Source organism: Carcharhinus amblyrhynchos, chromosome 3, assembly GCF_965287045.1.
Source record: "Carcharhinus amblyrhynchos chromosome 3, sCarAmb.v2.hapA, whole genome shotgun sequence".
NCBI classification, from domain to species: Eukaryota; Metazoa; Chordata; class Chondrichthyes; order Carcharhiniformes; family Carcharhinidae; genus Carcharhinus; species Carcharhinus amblyrhynchos.
In genome coordinates this window covers 58,548,013-58,564,732 of record NC_137326.1, presented here as the reverse complement: position 1 = coordinate 58,564,732, position 16,720 = coordinate 58,548,013, and the positions used below count along the sequence as shown (strand labels likewise).

General features: G+C 43.1%; 1 protein-coding gene across 1 annotated transcript in view; it reads right to left on the bottom strand.

The window, feature by feature from the left end:
• The window catches only part of dnah1 (dynein, axonemal, heavy chain 1), a 537,372-nt gene that overhangs the window by 461,278 nt on the left and 59,374 nt on the right, over positions 1 to 16,720 (bottom strand). The window contains exons 6-8 of the mRNA XM_080184401.1: positions 10,874 to 11,030; positions 4,053 to 4,185; positions 1,145 to 1,306 (exon numbers count right to left, since the gene is read on the bottom strand). Of these exons, the coding sequence (XP_080040527.1) occupies positions 1,145 to 1,306; positions 4,053 to 4,185; positions 10,874 to 11,030 (452 nt within the window). The remainder of the gene's footprint in view (positions 1 to 1,144; positions 1,307 to 4,052; positions 4,186 to 10,873; positions 11,031 to 16,720) is intronic.

Here is a 16,720-nt window from a genome sequence, read left to right as displayed (position 1 = left end):
AACTGAATTATGTGAGTTGCCAGCTCTCACCTTTCCCCATCCTGAACAAAATCACTGGTGATTGGAACAAAAATGGCAAACTGGTATCTGCCTGCCTTCATATTCACTCCCAAATGGGGGGAGAAATCTTGTCTTTATGATCATTTTCAGATGAGATGTTTAAACATCATCTCAAAGATCTCCTGACATTATGCAGACAAGATCAGGAGAGTTTTTTGTTCTCCTAGTCAATATTTATCCTTTTAGCAGCATCACTAAAATATATTAACTTTTCATCTGCCTTCCTACAGTTTGTGGATCCTTGCTGTGTATAAATTGGGTATTGCCTTCTCCTACATTCCCCTTTAAAAATTTCTAATTGTTAGGATGACTCTTTGGGTTGTTGTGAAAGGTGCAATACAAATGCAAATCTTTCACTTTTCTTTATGGGATATGGAACAAAAAACAAATAAATAGTGTTGGAATGCAGACTAGCTATGATCTAACTGAATGATGAAACAGGCTGATGGACTGAATGAGTTACTCATATTGTTATGTTCCTAAAATGCCATGAGATGCTTCAGTATATCTTGGAGTCCTTTACATGAAACAGCTGTTTCCTCTATTTCAATTGCACACACAGTTCTGCATTACTGAACTTGAGAAATATGAACTTACAAAGTAGCTTGTTAGCTGCATGAAAATTTTTAAAGGATCATTATTGTAGTCAGTTGATAATTCTTTGCTACTGCCAGCAGACCTCAAATGAAAATAAAATAAATTATGATTTTGTAACATCTGATTTCAGTGAAATTGAGTATCACATATTTAAGGTGCCATTGGTTGTCATATTTTCATTAGAGGTGTGCATTCAAAAGAACGTGTTCACGCAAGAGGGTACAGAGGAGATTTATGAGGATGTTGGCAAGAATGGGTTAAATGTAAGGTCTGATATAAACCTTTTAAAAAAAGTACTTATTTACCCAGTATAAGATAGAGTTTTCTTTTTTATTTAAATGATTTATATGTGTTATTTAGAGAAAACGTTCAGTTTTCAGACAGATTTCAAGTGTAGCTATCGTTTTCTGTCTAGTGTCCATCTTACTTGTCCATGACACCTTGTTATATTAAGACAGCTAATCTAGCATAACTGGAAAATACATACCTGTTTCAGTTATACCACCATTCACAACTGTTTGGTTTTTTTCATCTCGAATTAAGTCATAACTATTTGCTTTCTGCACCAAATAGAGTTTATTTTCCTTGTCATAGTCCAGAACGCCAACAAAATACCACCTGTAGCCAAGTGAGTCACTCTTGGGATCATCTGAAGATGAAGAAAAATATTTTATTAAAATGTATTACTTGACAAATGACAGCCATTGGTTAGCTAAAGTAGGTTTGAACAGCTTGTTCTTGTCTGAATTTATACTTCATTCTACATCTTCAACCTTACTGTCTAATTGCATAACAAGGCTGATGAAATGTCATTGCTGCATTACGAATTCCTGAATTTTTGATATGGTGTATCAGATACTGGGGCAGCCCAATTTCACAAAAGGGCCCGTTATTAGTGTAGGCACCTTATTAAATATTTTAATTCCCTTTTTGAATATTTCTGACTTCAACCTTGGAAGCCAGTGGAGAAATCCAATCTAACATGTTCAGCAGTGCAATTCTGATGTGCGAATGAGTGCTTATTCACAGCCAACCATATTTGATGCTTAGACACTTAAGGTTACTCATTTTAGTGGCAAGAATAGAAAATCAGAATATCTTCAAAAAGGTATGAAACCTTTAAACACTAATGTTCAGAGACACTTGAGTGTACTCCTGCAGCAACACAGAATGTTAGCACACAGGTACAGAAAGACAAATGTTTACCTTTATTGCAAGAGGACTGGAGTTCAAGAACAAATAAATTTTGTTACAATTGTACAGGGCTTTGCTGAGACCATACCTAGGGCATTGTGAGCAGTTTTGGTCTCCATAGCTAAGGAAGGATATATTTGCCTTGGAGGTGGTATGGCAAATGTTCAATAAATTGGTCGCTGGGATGAGAGAACTGTCTCATGTTGAGAGACTAAACAAAAAGCCTAAAGGATTCTGAAGGTCCTTTACAAGGTAGGTGCTGAATAATTGTTTACCTGAGCTTGGAACTCTAGAACATAGGAGACAAGGGGTTCATCATTTGGGAGAGGATGAGGGGAATTTCTTCACTAAGAGAGTTGTGAATCTATGGATGTTTCTACTCTGCAGTTATGGATGCTCCATCATTAAATATATTCAAGTCTGAGATAGATTTTTGATCTTTTGGGGAATCAAGGGAAATGCGGAAAGTGGAGTTGAGGCAGAAGATGGTATTAAGTGGCGGAGCAGGCTCAAGATGTCATATAGTCTACTCCAGCTCCTATTTCTTATGTTCTTATGTCCTTTAAGGTGATGGATAGCAGGATCACTGGAATGATGCTTGGGTTAAAATGGTTAAACTATGAGGACATAGACTAGGTTTGTATTTCCTTGATTATAGAAGATTAAGGTGTTTTTCACTACTTTGTAGCAATAACCTAACTATCTAGTAAGGCCAGCAACTGGAATTGATCATTAATGATTTTTCCCTATTTTCCATGGACTTCAGTTTTATTGGGTTCCTTGGTGCCATACTTTAGCACTGCTTTAGTGGTAGTTATTGTCGATGCAGACTCAAAGGCCTTCTCTGCACTGCATGACTCTATGAATGAAAACCAGCACTATGTGGGGAGTGGATTAATTTACGTAAAATTTTGTCAGTGAGCATCTTCCTTTATTATAGGGGGAGTTGTTGCCTTCGGAAATGTGAAAAAAAAAAATTTGCATCACCTTTGATAGTGTGTGTGTGCTCATCCAACAGCCCAAACAAACAATTTGCATTTATGAGCTTTAAATTGACATCAGCATGTCAGTGGATCCTAAAATCTCCTTCTTTGGCTGAGTGTCCATTTTTATTATATCTATAAAGAATTAGCTGGTGTGTATTAATTGTTGTAAATGTGCCAACCACAGACAGAGATCATTTTGATTTTATGATGGTATTAAACAAATTAGAGTAAATCAGAAGTCAGTTTTACATCTTTCTTAATGACTCTTCCATTAACTTCAATGGAAATAAATGTGTATGCCTGGTTGTGAGCCAAACATCCATTACTCTTGTTGAGACAGCAGCCCCCCAGGGAAAAAGTTGCTTGATTGACAGTTCTGGCTCTTTAATCTCATTCATTTTCATAATGCTTATTTACTTAAGTGAATCAAATGGTTTCAAGGATTTGTGGTTGTTGTAATTGATACTTTAAAGGGTCTGAATGACTCACACTTCTGTGCCTTGTAATGAAATTTTTTTTCAACGGTGTAAATTAATGAATGAATTACCTCATAAAAGCATTTTTTAAAACACATCATACTGTTACAATAGGGTTCACTAGTTCTATAATGTTTAGTGTATAGTGGGTCAATGCTCATAGAAATGCCATAGCTTAGCTTAGAAGGTTTGAGGGGCCAAAGGGGGCTGGTGGGTGGCGAGGTCTGGCATAGCGATCATGCGGTCACATGGATGAAGCATAGGGAATATGTGGGGATGGGTGAGTAAGAGAAGATTGGAGGGCCTTTATGTCTTTATTTTAACTGGAACAAAGTCCCACTGCACTGAGGTGCACTGCACTGAGGTGGGCATTTTAAACAGCCCACTTGGCAATCGGCTGCCCTCTGATCCTCCTTCCCTAAGTGGCTGGCCCAACTCCAGCCCACACCCATCTCTGGCAATAAAGATCCCACCTTTGCAGGTACTTTCTCCCTGAGGTGGGTGGCTAAACCAGAAATTTTCCTGACTCCAGTTGCTTGCCTCAATGATGAACATTCAGCCAATGTTTTTGGATGGGGTGGCAATCAACGGGCTGTTTTGTCCTATATTAAGTCAAGAGCATAATACAGAGATTGATATAATTGTGAAGACAGTCAGTGGCCAGGGAAGTGCATAATTTACAGCAATAGGATTCAAAATCACAACATTTGTTGTATTATAACATTTTGGTATGTTGTACCATGTCCCAACTTGTCATCCTTGGGTAGAAGTGCTTTCCCTGGGATAGGTTTCCGTATATCAGAACCTTCTTCATAGCCAAGTTGTAACCATTCTTCTGGTGTCCGACATTCAAATTCTTCATCATCAAACACCTATAGCACATCATGACAAAAACACAATCATGTACCTACACTGAAGTTCGTCATTCCTGGAACTATTCTCATGAAACCCTGCACCCTTTCTAATATCTTCACTTCCTTCCTAAAGGATATCTAGAACCGTGCATAGTACTCCAATTGCAGCCAAACCAATGTTTCATACATATTACGCAAACAGAAAATTCTGGATAAGGCAACTGCCAGCAATGCCTACAAGCTGTAAAGGAATTTTTAAAAATTTGGAATGCACTGCCTGAAAGTGTGATGTTAGCAAATTCAGTAATAGCTTTCAAAAATAACTTAAGGTGAAACTTTGCAGGACCATGGGGAATGGGCAGAGAAGTGTGTCAAGCGTGATAGATTTTTAAAAGAGCTAGTACTGGCACAATGGAACGAATGGCCTCTTTCTGCATTGCATCACTGCATTTTAACAGTGCAGATCTGCCAACACTCAAGTAGATCAGCATTCTTGAATCCAAGGCAGTCTGCTTGATCAGCACCCCATCCGTCAAGTTAAAAGTTAATTTCCTTCACCATCTGCGCACCATGACTGCAGCATGTGCCAGCCAGAAGTTGGACTGCAACAATTCGCCCAGACTTTTTCAAATGCATAAAAATTGTCCACAAACCTGGCTGCATCACTGACAGCTTTTCATCCAGGTCATTAATATTGTTCATAAATAGTTGTGGTCCCAGCATTGATCTGTGGCACTCCATTGGTTAGTTTGCCATCCTGAAAATGACTCATATTTTGCAACTCTGCTTCTTGTAAGATAGCCAATTCTTTGTTCATCTTAATATATCACTCCCAATATCATATGCTTTTACCCTGCGATGTCGAATGTGATATTAGCAGGGGGGCTGTAGCGGGATTAGCAACCAGCGTCCAGCCAATTGCGACTTTCCCGGGCCATTATTTATGATGCAATCAGCCTCGCACCAGAAAACAGCGTAAGGCTAATTATAATATTTAAATTGCATTTTAATTTCATTAGCAAGCCTGAACGATGTCATCAATGGGGACAGTAAGAAGTCTCATAACACCAGGTTAAAATCCAACCAGTTTATTTGATAGCAGTTTATTTGATTAGGTCCCAACGTCCCCCACCCACCCTCCCCCCCTCCCCTTACCAGTGCAAATCCCCTGGCAGATTCTGACATGCAGAATGCCGAAAATTCAACTGACCAAGTATGGCCAAAAGACAGGTAGGAAAATCTCCCATTTTCCTGACCATTGGCACTACATTTTTTTGGGAAAATCATCCCCACAATCTTTTATGTAGAAATTTATCAAATGCTTTTTGGAAACTCAACTTCATAACAGTTACAGGTTTCCCCGCTCAATACCCCACTTGTTACATCCTGCAAGTATTAAAATAAATTTGTCAAAACAATTCCACTTTCACAAACCATGTTGACTTTGTTTCTTTTTCTTTCCTGGACGTAAACAGCACTGGTAAGGCCAGCATTTGTTGCCCATCTAATTGCCCTTGAACTGAGTGGCAGTTAAGAGTCACATTAATGTCGGCATGGCGATGCAGTGGCTAGTACAGCTACCTCACAGCACCAGGGGCCTGGGTTCAATTCCAGCCTTGATGGCCAGCCCTAATATTTGCTTTTCCCCCTCCTGCCATGGCCAGCCCCAGTCACCCCTCCTTACCTCCCCCACCAATCTCAAATGCAGAGTGCACAGCTGTTTCCTCTGCCCGCCTCCACCACTGATCAGCTCAACCCAATCTGGCCCCCCCCTCCCTTTGACAGTGCCCAGTGGGCAGTGCCAGGGTGCCAATCTCGCACTGACCAAGGGGCAACCCCTGTTCCCAATCTCCTGAAGGGGCCTCAATGCTCCCACCAGTGATGATGTGGAGATGCTGATGTTGGACTGGGGTAAAAACAGTAAGAAGTCTCACAACACCAGGTTAAAGTCCAACCAGTTTATTTGATAGTAAACCCACAAGCTTTCAAAACGCTGTTCCTTCGTCAGGTGTGTGGAAAGTTCTGCCACACACCTGACAAAGGAACAGCATATATGAAAGCTTGTGGGTTTGCTATCGAATAAACTGGTTGGACTTTAACCTGGTGTTATGAGACTTCTTACTGTCCCCATTGATGACATCGTTCAGGATTGCTAATGAAATTAAAATGCAATTTAAATATTTGTGTTGAATTTGCACATTCTCCACGTGTCTGTGTGGGTTTCCTCTGGTTACCTCCCACCTTCCAAAGATGTGTGGGTTAGGTTGATTGGCCATGGTAAATTGCCCCGAAGTGTCAGGGGAACTAGCAGAGTAAACGGGGTTACAGGGATAGGGCTTGAGTGGGACTGAGTGGTTGGTACACATTCAATGTGCCGAATGGCCTCCTTCTGCACTGCAGGGATTCTATGATTGTCACATGTAGACCAGACCACATAAGGAAGGCAGATTTTTTTTCCCCCAAAAGAATATTACTGAACCAGATGGGTTTTTACAACAATGGTTTTGTGGTAACCATTAGAGTTTTAATTCCAGATGTTTGTTATTATTGAACTCAAATTTCACCATTTGCCATAGTGGGATTGGAACCTGGGTCCACAGTTTCTGGATTATTAGTCCAGTAACAAGACCACTATGCTACGGCCTCCTCTATCAGCATCTGCCTGATAGTATTATGGTTTTTTTCTTGTCTACCTATTCACTCTTCAATAAAGATTTTAGTGTTTACCCACTGACAGATGTTGTGTACTGAATGCTGACTTTGCCAATGGTGCACAGGTTCCATGCAAGAATGAAAAAAAACATAAGTTCTTGTTTGTAACATTCTACTTAGTAAGTCTGAACCTTAACCATAGAATTATGGGCAGTTGGGGGAGGGGGTGGGGAAAGACCTCTACGTTTCCCCACCAAAAATATGTGAAACCGCTTGAGGAACATCATCCCTATTATCACATTTGTACATAAGAACATAAGAACATAAGAAATAGGAGCAGGAGTAGGCCATCCAGCCCTTTGAGCCTGCCCCGCCATTCAATAAGATCATGGCTGATCTGTCGCTGCTCAGTTCCACTTTCCCGCCCTCTCCCCATAACCCTTAATCCCCTCCCCTATCAAAAACCCATCAACCCGCGTCTTAAAAATATTTAGCGAGGCAACCTCCACCACTTCAACGGGCAGAGAATTCCAGAGATTCACCACCCTTTGAGTGAAGAAGTTCCTCCTCAACTCCGTTCTAAACCGCCCCCCTTTTATCTTGAGGCTGTGCCCCCTAGTCCTATTGTCTTTTTTGAGCGGGAAGAGTCTTTCCACCTCTATCCTATCCATCCCATTCATCATCTTATACGTCTCAATGAGATCTCCTCTCATTCTTCTAAACTCCAACGAGTACAAGCCTAGTTTATTCAGCCTCTCCTCATAGCTCAACCCCCTCAACTCCGGTATCAGCCTAGTAAACCTCCTCTGCACTCCCTCCAAGGCCAAAATATCTTTGCGCAGGTGCGGCGCCCAAAAATGCGCACAGTACTCCAGTTGCGGCCTCACCAATGCCCTATACAACTGCAGCAAGACCTCCCTACTTTTATATTCAATCCCCTTCGCTATGAAGGCCAGTATCCCATTCGCCTTCCTGACCACCTGCTGCACCTGCAAGCTGGGTTTTTGCGACTCATGCACAAGGACCCCGAGGTCCCTCTGCACCGTCGCCTGCTGCAGTTTTTCGCCCCGTAAGTAATAGTCCTTCCTACCATTCTTCCTACCAAAGTGGACCACCTCACACTTGCCAACATTAAATTCCATTTGCCATTTCCTGGCCCATTCGCCCAGCCTATCTAGATCCTTCTGCAGACTCTCCACACCCTCCGCACAATTTGCCGTTCCCCCAATCTTGGTGTCATCAGCAAATTTCGACACTCTACACTCGGTTCCCTCCTCCAGATCATCTATATAAATGGTAAAAAGTTGAGGCCCCAGCACCGACCCCTGGGGCAGTCCACTAGTCACCATCCGCCAATCCGAATAGCACCCGTTGACCCCCACTCTCTGCCTCCTATTTGACAACCAATCCTCTATCCACGCTAACACCCTACCCCCAACTCCATGTCCCTCGACCTTCTGCAATAACCTCTTGTGAGGCAATTTGTCAAACGCCTTCTGAAAATCTAGAAAGACCACATCCACCGGCTCTCCTCTATCCACCGCCCTAGACACATCCTCATAGAACTCCAGTAAATTTGTCAGACATGACTTCCCTTTAATGAAACCGTGCTGCGTCTGCTCTATCAAGCAATTCCCTTCAAGATGCCTCGCAATTTCCTCCTTAATGACAGATTCTAACATTTTACCTACCACAGACGTTAAACTAACCGGCCTATAATTCCCCGCCTTTTGCCTGGCACCCTTCTTAAACAACGGCGTAACATTAGCCGTTTTCCAATCATCCGGCTGGAGATGAAGTACACTTCACATCGGTTAGTTTCAGAGTAACACAAGTGGATTTGATCCTTTATTTTGATCACATAGATTGAAAACTAACGTTGCGTACAACACAAATACCTACACTATTTTGCATCATGGACCTTTGCCCGGTCCACTACTTAGTTTTCTTCCACTTGGGGCACATGAACCAGAAACCTCAACTCGCCTCAATGCTGCTCCAAAATTAATCAACAAAAGATGCAATTTAACAATAAAAACTCACATTTATATAGTTCAATTAGTCTAATCAAATGTCCCATTGTGCTTTGCAGCACTTTATAAAGCTGAATTAGACAATTTAATCAACAAGAAGATTCAGATGAATTTAGCTTTCCCATTCCCACAAGAAAGCATGCTTCTCACTTACAAGTAATTTTGGCTCTAATGAAACTTTGCTGACCAAGGCAAGTATATCTAAGATATAGGCAGCCTAAGTTTGAGCTGAGCTAGTAAGTTGTGCTTTCTTTTTTTTAATTTTATCTTAATTTTGGGAAATAAGGAAATACTTATTGTGCAACAATTGCCTTTCATATTTTATGACATTACAATATCCATACTATATGAATAACATGGAGTTAACAGTAGTCACTCCACTCAGCCAGCAATCCCAGCATTCATTGCCCAAGCTGTTCAAAAGGTTTGACAGTGATGTGATCAGTATTCTCATGTTATACAGCAACAATATTTGTGGATTATTTTAATCTTCATATAGATTGCACCAATCAAATTGGCAAAGTAGTCTGGAAGATGAGTTTGTAGAAATCTTTCTTGATAGACTTCTGGAGCTAACTAGGAATAAAGCTATTTTAGATCTAGTATTGTGCAATGAAACAGAAGCAGCTAAGATTGGATGTATAAATAGACAAAACAGGAGTTCCCAAATTGATGTCCACAGATCCCTGGAGGCCTGTTAAGGGTCCCCTCAATGAGAAATTTAGAACACAGGGCACAGTCTTAAGCTAAAGAGATAATTAGAGGATGAAGATTAGAGAAATTTCTTCACTCAAAGCATTGTGGATGCTACATCATTGAACTTAGTTCAGGCTGAGATAGAAAGATTATTGGTAAATGGGAAATCAAGACATATGGGGGCGGGTGGCAGAGTGAACTTGAAGCTGAATAAATGCCATGATTGTCTTGAACGGCAGAGCAGGCTGGAGAGGATGTTTAGTCTACTCCTGCTTTCTATGGTATGTAGTAGCAATTTCTTAGACAAAGAGGAAAGGATCTCACAGTGTCACTCCAAGTGACAGACAATGTAGAAAGCATCATTATCCTTACAAAGGGAAAGAGCTCAAAGAAGAGCAGCACAAATGGTTCTGGTTTTTTGATAGCTGTGCTATGAAGATAAACTGCAGACTTTAACTTTATTCTCACTGAAAAAAGAAAGAACAGTCATGACCTAAGTTTTAAAAACGTATCATGAAGAGAATATGATAAACATGGACAACGTTTTGAGAACAATAAACAAACAGAAATTATGGAAACCACAAGCTAAATAAATGGTTAGCTTGTTAAAATTTTGGAATAGACTGCCAGCTGGTGAAACAAAACTGGATTTAAGAACAGAAAACATAGAAAAAAATATAGATTCCTGATTTTACAAGCAGTATTCTCTTTGGTCCTACAGAGGGTTGCCATTTGTCCAGTTTTATACTGGACAGTCCAGTTGTCAGCTGGCCTGTCCACTGTCTGATATTAGATGCCTTTATGTCCAGTATTTTAATTTTGGGGTCACGCAAACAGTTGCTGCAAGATCATCTCTGTGCCTCACAATGAGTATACTGCAGCAGTGAAACAGCAGCACCGGCCTGATCTGATTCTTTTCCTTGTTGACATTTACATGGTCACTGTTACTTAGTTGAAGGCCACACACCAGCTATGCCCAATCAGCCAGGAAAATAATGTTGATACGAAATACACAAGGTACAAAGTGCTCCATTATCAATGATGCTTGTTGAGCACAAAATAAAAAGTTGTTCAGTTTCCTTCATTTTATGCATTCTGTATTAAAATATAAATTGTACACAATTTTAGAAATTACCACTGATATTTTTGTAGGCACATTTAACACATTCATCTGATTACTATTTTAAGAGAAGTGTTAACCAGTTTTAAAATATATGGACTTAGGCCTCGATTATATTAGTAACGACAGGATTGTATTCTAAATATGTTAGCCATTCATCTGTTAATATCACTTGTATGTAATTTTGGAAAGAACTGCACAGCACCTCTAAAGGAAGGTAAGCGGTAAAATATGGTACATTCTTCCCAGTCTTGACACGATTTCTTTCTGGTCCAGAGTGACGTGGCATCAACTTGTCTGAGTTAATTCCTTCCAGTTTAAGCAGCTGTTTAAGATTCTGACTCTGATATAGTCGTCTCCGTCTGTAAAAAAACAGGAATTATACAATATTAAATACTTTTACTAAATATGATCAAATCAAAAAATAATAAACAACTTCTATGCTTAAAAATCTTGGGGACAATTAGTGGATAAATACTTTCCATAGTTAGATATTCAAATAAAGAATTAGCCAATTTGAAAAGACCAGTCCTGATGCCTTGTCCCTAGTATCAGTCTAACCATTGCCAGGAATGCTAAATATGTAGCCTCTGATATTGTGTTATAAAACTGATTGATTTGGACACCAGTTTAGAAAAATCAGATGCAAGAATAAAATGCAACAATTTAGTCATACTTTGTCTATTTTCCTTCTATCCTTTGAAAGCTTGTTCCAACAAGTGTAGAGATGGGCTGGGCAGAAGCCTGCCTTGGGGCTCTAGCACTGTGTTCAAAATTTAAAATTAAAGGACAAAGTATGAAACATCCTCCAGCCCTCAACCCATCACTCATCGTCCCCACATATTCTTTGATCCACTGGATAAAAGCAAATTACTGTAGATGTTGGAATCTGAAACTAAAAGAGAAACCTCCCATTGTGACCCGCAATGTTTCTGGTGGTTGGGCTGGGAGATTGCATGTTGGACATTTCGTGGGTTCCCACGCGCATCTCCCAACCAGAGAAAAATGGTGTCGCCAGGAACCTGCTGAAAATCAGCAGGCTGCTATTTAGCATGAGTTTACATACATTTGCATGCCATTATTGGAATCCACACAGCAATCTCCGCCCACGTTGGCGTCTCCCACCTCTTTGGCATGATGTAATTTTGGCGTGAATCAGAATAGGTATTTAAAAGTCTCAACCAGGCATGGCAGCCTTGAATTGGCATGAGGAGTTAAGTGCTGCTAACAGTGCGTGGGGGATCTTGTAGGCAGGCTCTGGAGATGCCTGGTGGCCTTCCTCCTGCTGTGTTCAGGTTTTGGCCCAATGACAAGTGACCGGGGGGGGGGGGTCGGTCGGTCGGTCCTTCCATTTCCTCACAGCTTCTTGGATGAGGTTCCATCAGGGAATCCTGCTCCTCCCCCAACAGCTGTTAACCATGAATTTAAAGGGCGAAAAGCTGCAGCATGCTACGGTGCAGAGGGACCTGGGGGTCCTTGTGCATAAGTCGCAAAAACCCAGTCTGCAGGTGCAGCAGGTGATAAGAACATAAGAAAGAAATAGGAGCAGGAGTAGGCCATCTCGCCCTTCGAGCCTGCCCCGCCATTCAATAAGATCATAGCTGATCTGAAGTGGCTCAGTTCCACTTTCCCGCTTTCTCCCCATAACCCTTAATCCCCTTGCCTACCAAAAACCTATCTACCCACGTCTTAAATATATTTAGTGAGGTAGCCTCCACCACTTCAACGGGCAGAGAATTCCAGAGATTCACCACCCTTTGAGTGAAGAAGTTCCTCCTCAACTCTGTTCTAAACTGCGCCCCCCTTATCTTGAGGCTGTGCCCTCTAGTCCTGCTGTCCTTTCTGAGCGGGAAGAACCTCTCCACCTCTACCCTATCCATCCCTTTCATCATCTTATACGTCTCAATGAGATCCCCCCTCATCCTTCTAAACTCTAACGAGTACAAGCGCAGTCTATTCAGCCTCTCCTCATAGCTCAACCCCCTCAACTCTGGTATCAGCCTAGTGAACCTCCTCTGCGCTCCCTCCAAGGCCAAAATATCCTTGCGCAAGTGCGGCGACCAAAACTGCACACAGTACTCCAGCTGCGGCCTCACCAGTGCCCTGTACAGTTGCAGCAAGACCTCCTTACTTTTATATTCAATCCCCCTCGCTATGAAGGCCAGCATCCCATTTGCCTTCCTGATCACCTGCTGCACCTGAAGGCTGGGTTTTTGCGACTCATGCACAAGGACCCCCAGGTCCCTCTGCACCGTAGCATGCTGCAACTTTTCGCCCTTTAAGTAGTAGTCCTTCCTACTATTATTCCTACCAAAGTGGATAACCTCACACTTGCCAACATTGTATTCCATCTGCCAGGTCCTCGCCCACTCGCTCAGCCTATCTAGATCCCTCTGCAGACTTTCCACACCCTCCGCACAATTTGCTGTTCCACTTGTCTTAGTGTCATCATCAAGAAGGTGAATGGAATGCTAGCCTTTATAGCGAGGGGGATAGAATATAAAAGTAGGGAGGTGTGACAGGAAAAACGGATGAGCTTAGGGCCTTGATGTTTGTGAGGAAGTTAGATGTGGTGGCAGTAACGGAGACATGGTTACGTGAAGGTCAGGACTGGCAGCTGAATGTTCCTGGGTATAAGTGTTTTAGGTGTGACAGAGGAGGGTTGAAGAGAGGTGGAGGGGTGGCACTGTTAGTAAAGGAGCACATCACAGCAGTGCAGAGGGAGGACAATATGGAGGAGTTAGGGATAGAGTCGCTGTGGGTGGAGTTGAGGAATAAAAAGGGAGAGATTACAATGCTAGGGGTATACTATAGGCCACCCAACAGCCCGAGGTCAGTGGAGGAAGGTATTTGCAGGGGAATTTTGGATAGGTGCAGAAAGAATAAGGTGGTTGTAGTGGGTGACTTTAATCTTCCTGGAGTGGATTGGAGGGGGCCGAGAGCTGGGGGTACGGAGGGAGAGGAGTTTGTAAAATGTGTGTTGGAAGGGTCCCTAGAGCAGTACGTAACTAGCCCGACTAGGGAGGGGGCTATACTGGATTTAGTGTTGGGAAATGAGCTGGGGCAGGTGGTTGAGGTTGAGGTAGGCGAACATGTGGCTAACAGTGACCACAAGTCCGTCTACTTTAGGATAAAAATGGAAAGGGATGAGTGCCGTCCGAAGGGGAGGGTGCTGAACTGGGGTAAGGCGAGCTATAGCCGGGTTAGGAGGGAGCTGAAGGACACTGATTGGGAGGGACTGTTAGCTGGCAAGTCCATGGTTGGCAAGTGGGAAGCTTTTAAGGGCAAACTGAAAATGTTGCAGGAAAGGCATGTGCCGGTTAAGCGGAAGGATGGGAAAGGTAGGATTAGAGAGCCGTGGATTACAGGAGGTATCGAAGACTTGGTCAGGAAGAAGAGGGAGGCATATGTTAGGTCAAAACAACTGGGTACGGAGAGTGCACTGGAGGAATATAGAGAGAGTAGGAGGGAGCTAAAAAGGGGAGTTAGAAGGGCGAAGAGAGGGCATGAAATGGCTTTGGCGGATAGGATTAAGGAAAATCCAAAAGCATTTTACTCCTATATTAGGAGCAAGAGAGTGGTTAGAGGGAAAATTGGTCCTCTTAGGGACAAAGGAGGGGAGTTATGTATCGAGTCAGAGGGAATGGGGGAGATCCTGAATGAATACTTTGCGTCGGTATTCACGAAGGAGAGGGGTTCGGTGTCATGTAGTGTCTTGGAGGGAGCTGTAGATCAGTGGCAGGAAATATCCATTACGAGGGAGGAAGTGCTAAGGCTTTTAGGTAGCATGAAAACGGATAAAGCTCCGGGGCCTGATGGTATTTATCCCAGGCTGCTTAGGAAGGTGAAAGATGAAATTGCTGGGCCTCTGACGCAAATCTTTGTCTCTTCTTCGGACACAGGTGAGGTCCCAGAAGACTGGAGGGTAGCTAATGTTGTACCGCTGTTTAAAAAAGGTAGTAGGGATAACCCTGGTAATTATAGACCAGTGAGTTTGACATCGGTGGTAGGAAAATTATTGGAAAAAATTCTTAGGGATAGGATGCATGAGCATTTGGAGCGTTGCGATCTGATTAGGGATACGCAACATGGCTTTGTTAGGGGGAGGTCTTGCCTTACAAAACTGGTAGAATTCTTTGAGGAGGTGACAAAAACGGTTGACGATGGGCGAGCCGTTGATGTCATCTATATGGATTTCAGTAAGGCATTTGACAAAGTCCCTCATGGTAGGCTGGTAGAAAAGGTTAAGGCACATGGGATACAAGGACAGGTAGCTAGGTGGATTGAAAACTGGCTGGGCAATAGGAGACAGAGAGTAGTTGTCGAGGGGACCTTTTCAGGCTGGAGGCCAGTGACCAGTGGTGTGCCGCAGGGCTCAGTACTGGGACCTCTCCTCTTTGTAGTATATATAAACGACTTGGAAGAGAGCGTACGTGGTGTGATCAGCAAGTTTGCGGATGACACCAAGATGGCAGGATTGGCAGATACCAAGGAGGAATGTCAGGTGACACAGCAGGATATAGATAGGTTGGTATATTGGGCAGATAGGTGGCAGATGGAATTTAATCCTGACAAATGCGAGGTGATGCATTTTGGAAGGAATAATGCAGAGAGGAGCTACGTGATAAAAGGTAGACCGATTAGGAGTACAGAAATACAGAGGGACCTGGGAGTGCAGGTTCACAAGTCTATGAAGGTGGCGACACAAGTAGAGAAGGTTGTGAGGAAAGCTTATGGAATGCTAGCCTTTATAGGAAGGGGTATAGAGTATAGGAGCTGCCGTCTAATGCTTCAGTTGTACAGAACGTTGGTTAGACTGCATTTGGAATACTGCGTCCAGTTCTGGTCACCTTACTACTGGAAGGATGTGGAGACTCTGGAGAGAGTGCAGAGGAGGTTTACCAAGATGTTGCCTGGCATGGAAGGACTGAGTTACGAGGAAAGGTTGGAGAAACTGGGACTCTTCTCCTTGGGAAGCCGGAGATTAAGGGGGGGACATGATAGAGGTATATAAAATACTGAAGGGAATAGATAGAGTCAATAGTGGTAGGCTGTTCCCTAGATTGGGGACAATTACGAGAGGTCACGATCTAAGGGTGAGGGGGGAGAAGTATAGTTTGGACATGAGAGGAAGGTTCTTCACGCAGAGGGTCGTGGGGGTATGGAACGCGCTACCGAGTAGGGTGGTGGAGGCAGGCACGTTGGACTTGTTTAAGGTTCACTTAGATAGACACATGAGCGAAACAAGGATGGAGGGTTATAGTAGAGGGTATTAAATAGGGTCAGAGCCTCGGGAGACACCGGAAATGTAGAATCACATGTTAACGTTTTTGCCGTTTTATTCCGCAGGTGTCGGTCCACCTTGTTGTCAAACGAGGGGCATGCACACGGTGGGTCGTGCGTGTTGGAGGTTCCGGGAGTGGCCTAGTACTTCGTGTCGGTGTGTGTGCTTAATCCTGGACCAGTAGACAGGCGCCGCAACAGCTCAGTGACAAGCACTGCTAGCTGTGTGGATTTGGGCCTGTGTCTGTGGGAGTTTGCGCGTTCTCCCTGTGGTTGCATGGGTTTCCTCCAGGTGCTCCGGTTTCCTCCCACACCCCAAAGATGTGCTCTTAGGCTGATTGGTATACCAAATTGACACTATTTTCCCCTGAATCTGGCTAAGTTAGGGGTTCCACTCACATACACACAGGGCAGGGTAGGTGTAGGAGGATGCGGTGGCGCGGGCTCGTTGGGCCGAAGGGCCTGTTTCCCGTGCTGGGTTGTTCTTTGTTCTTTATGAGGGGGTTGGACTATGAAGAGAGACTAAATAGACGGGGTCTGTACTCGTTGGAGTTTAGAAGGATGGGGGGGATCTTATAGAGATGTATAAGATAATGAAAGGGATGGATAGGGTAGAGGTAGAGAGATTCTTCCCGCTTAGAAAGGATAGCAGGACTAGAGGGCACAGTCTCAAGATAAGGGGGGTGCAGTTTAGATCGGAGTTGAAGAGGAAATTTTTCACTCAAAGGGTGGTGAATCCCTGGAATTCTCTGCCTGTTGAAGTGGCGGA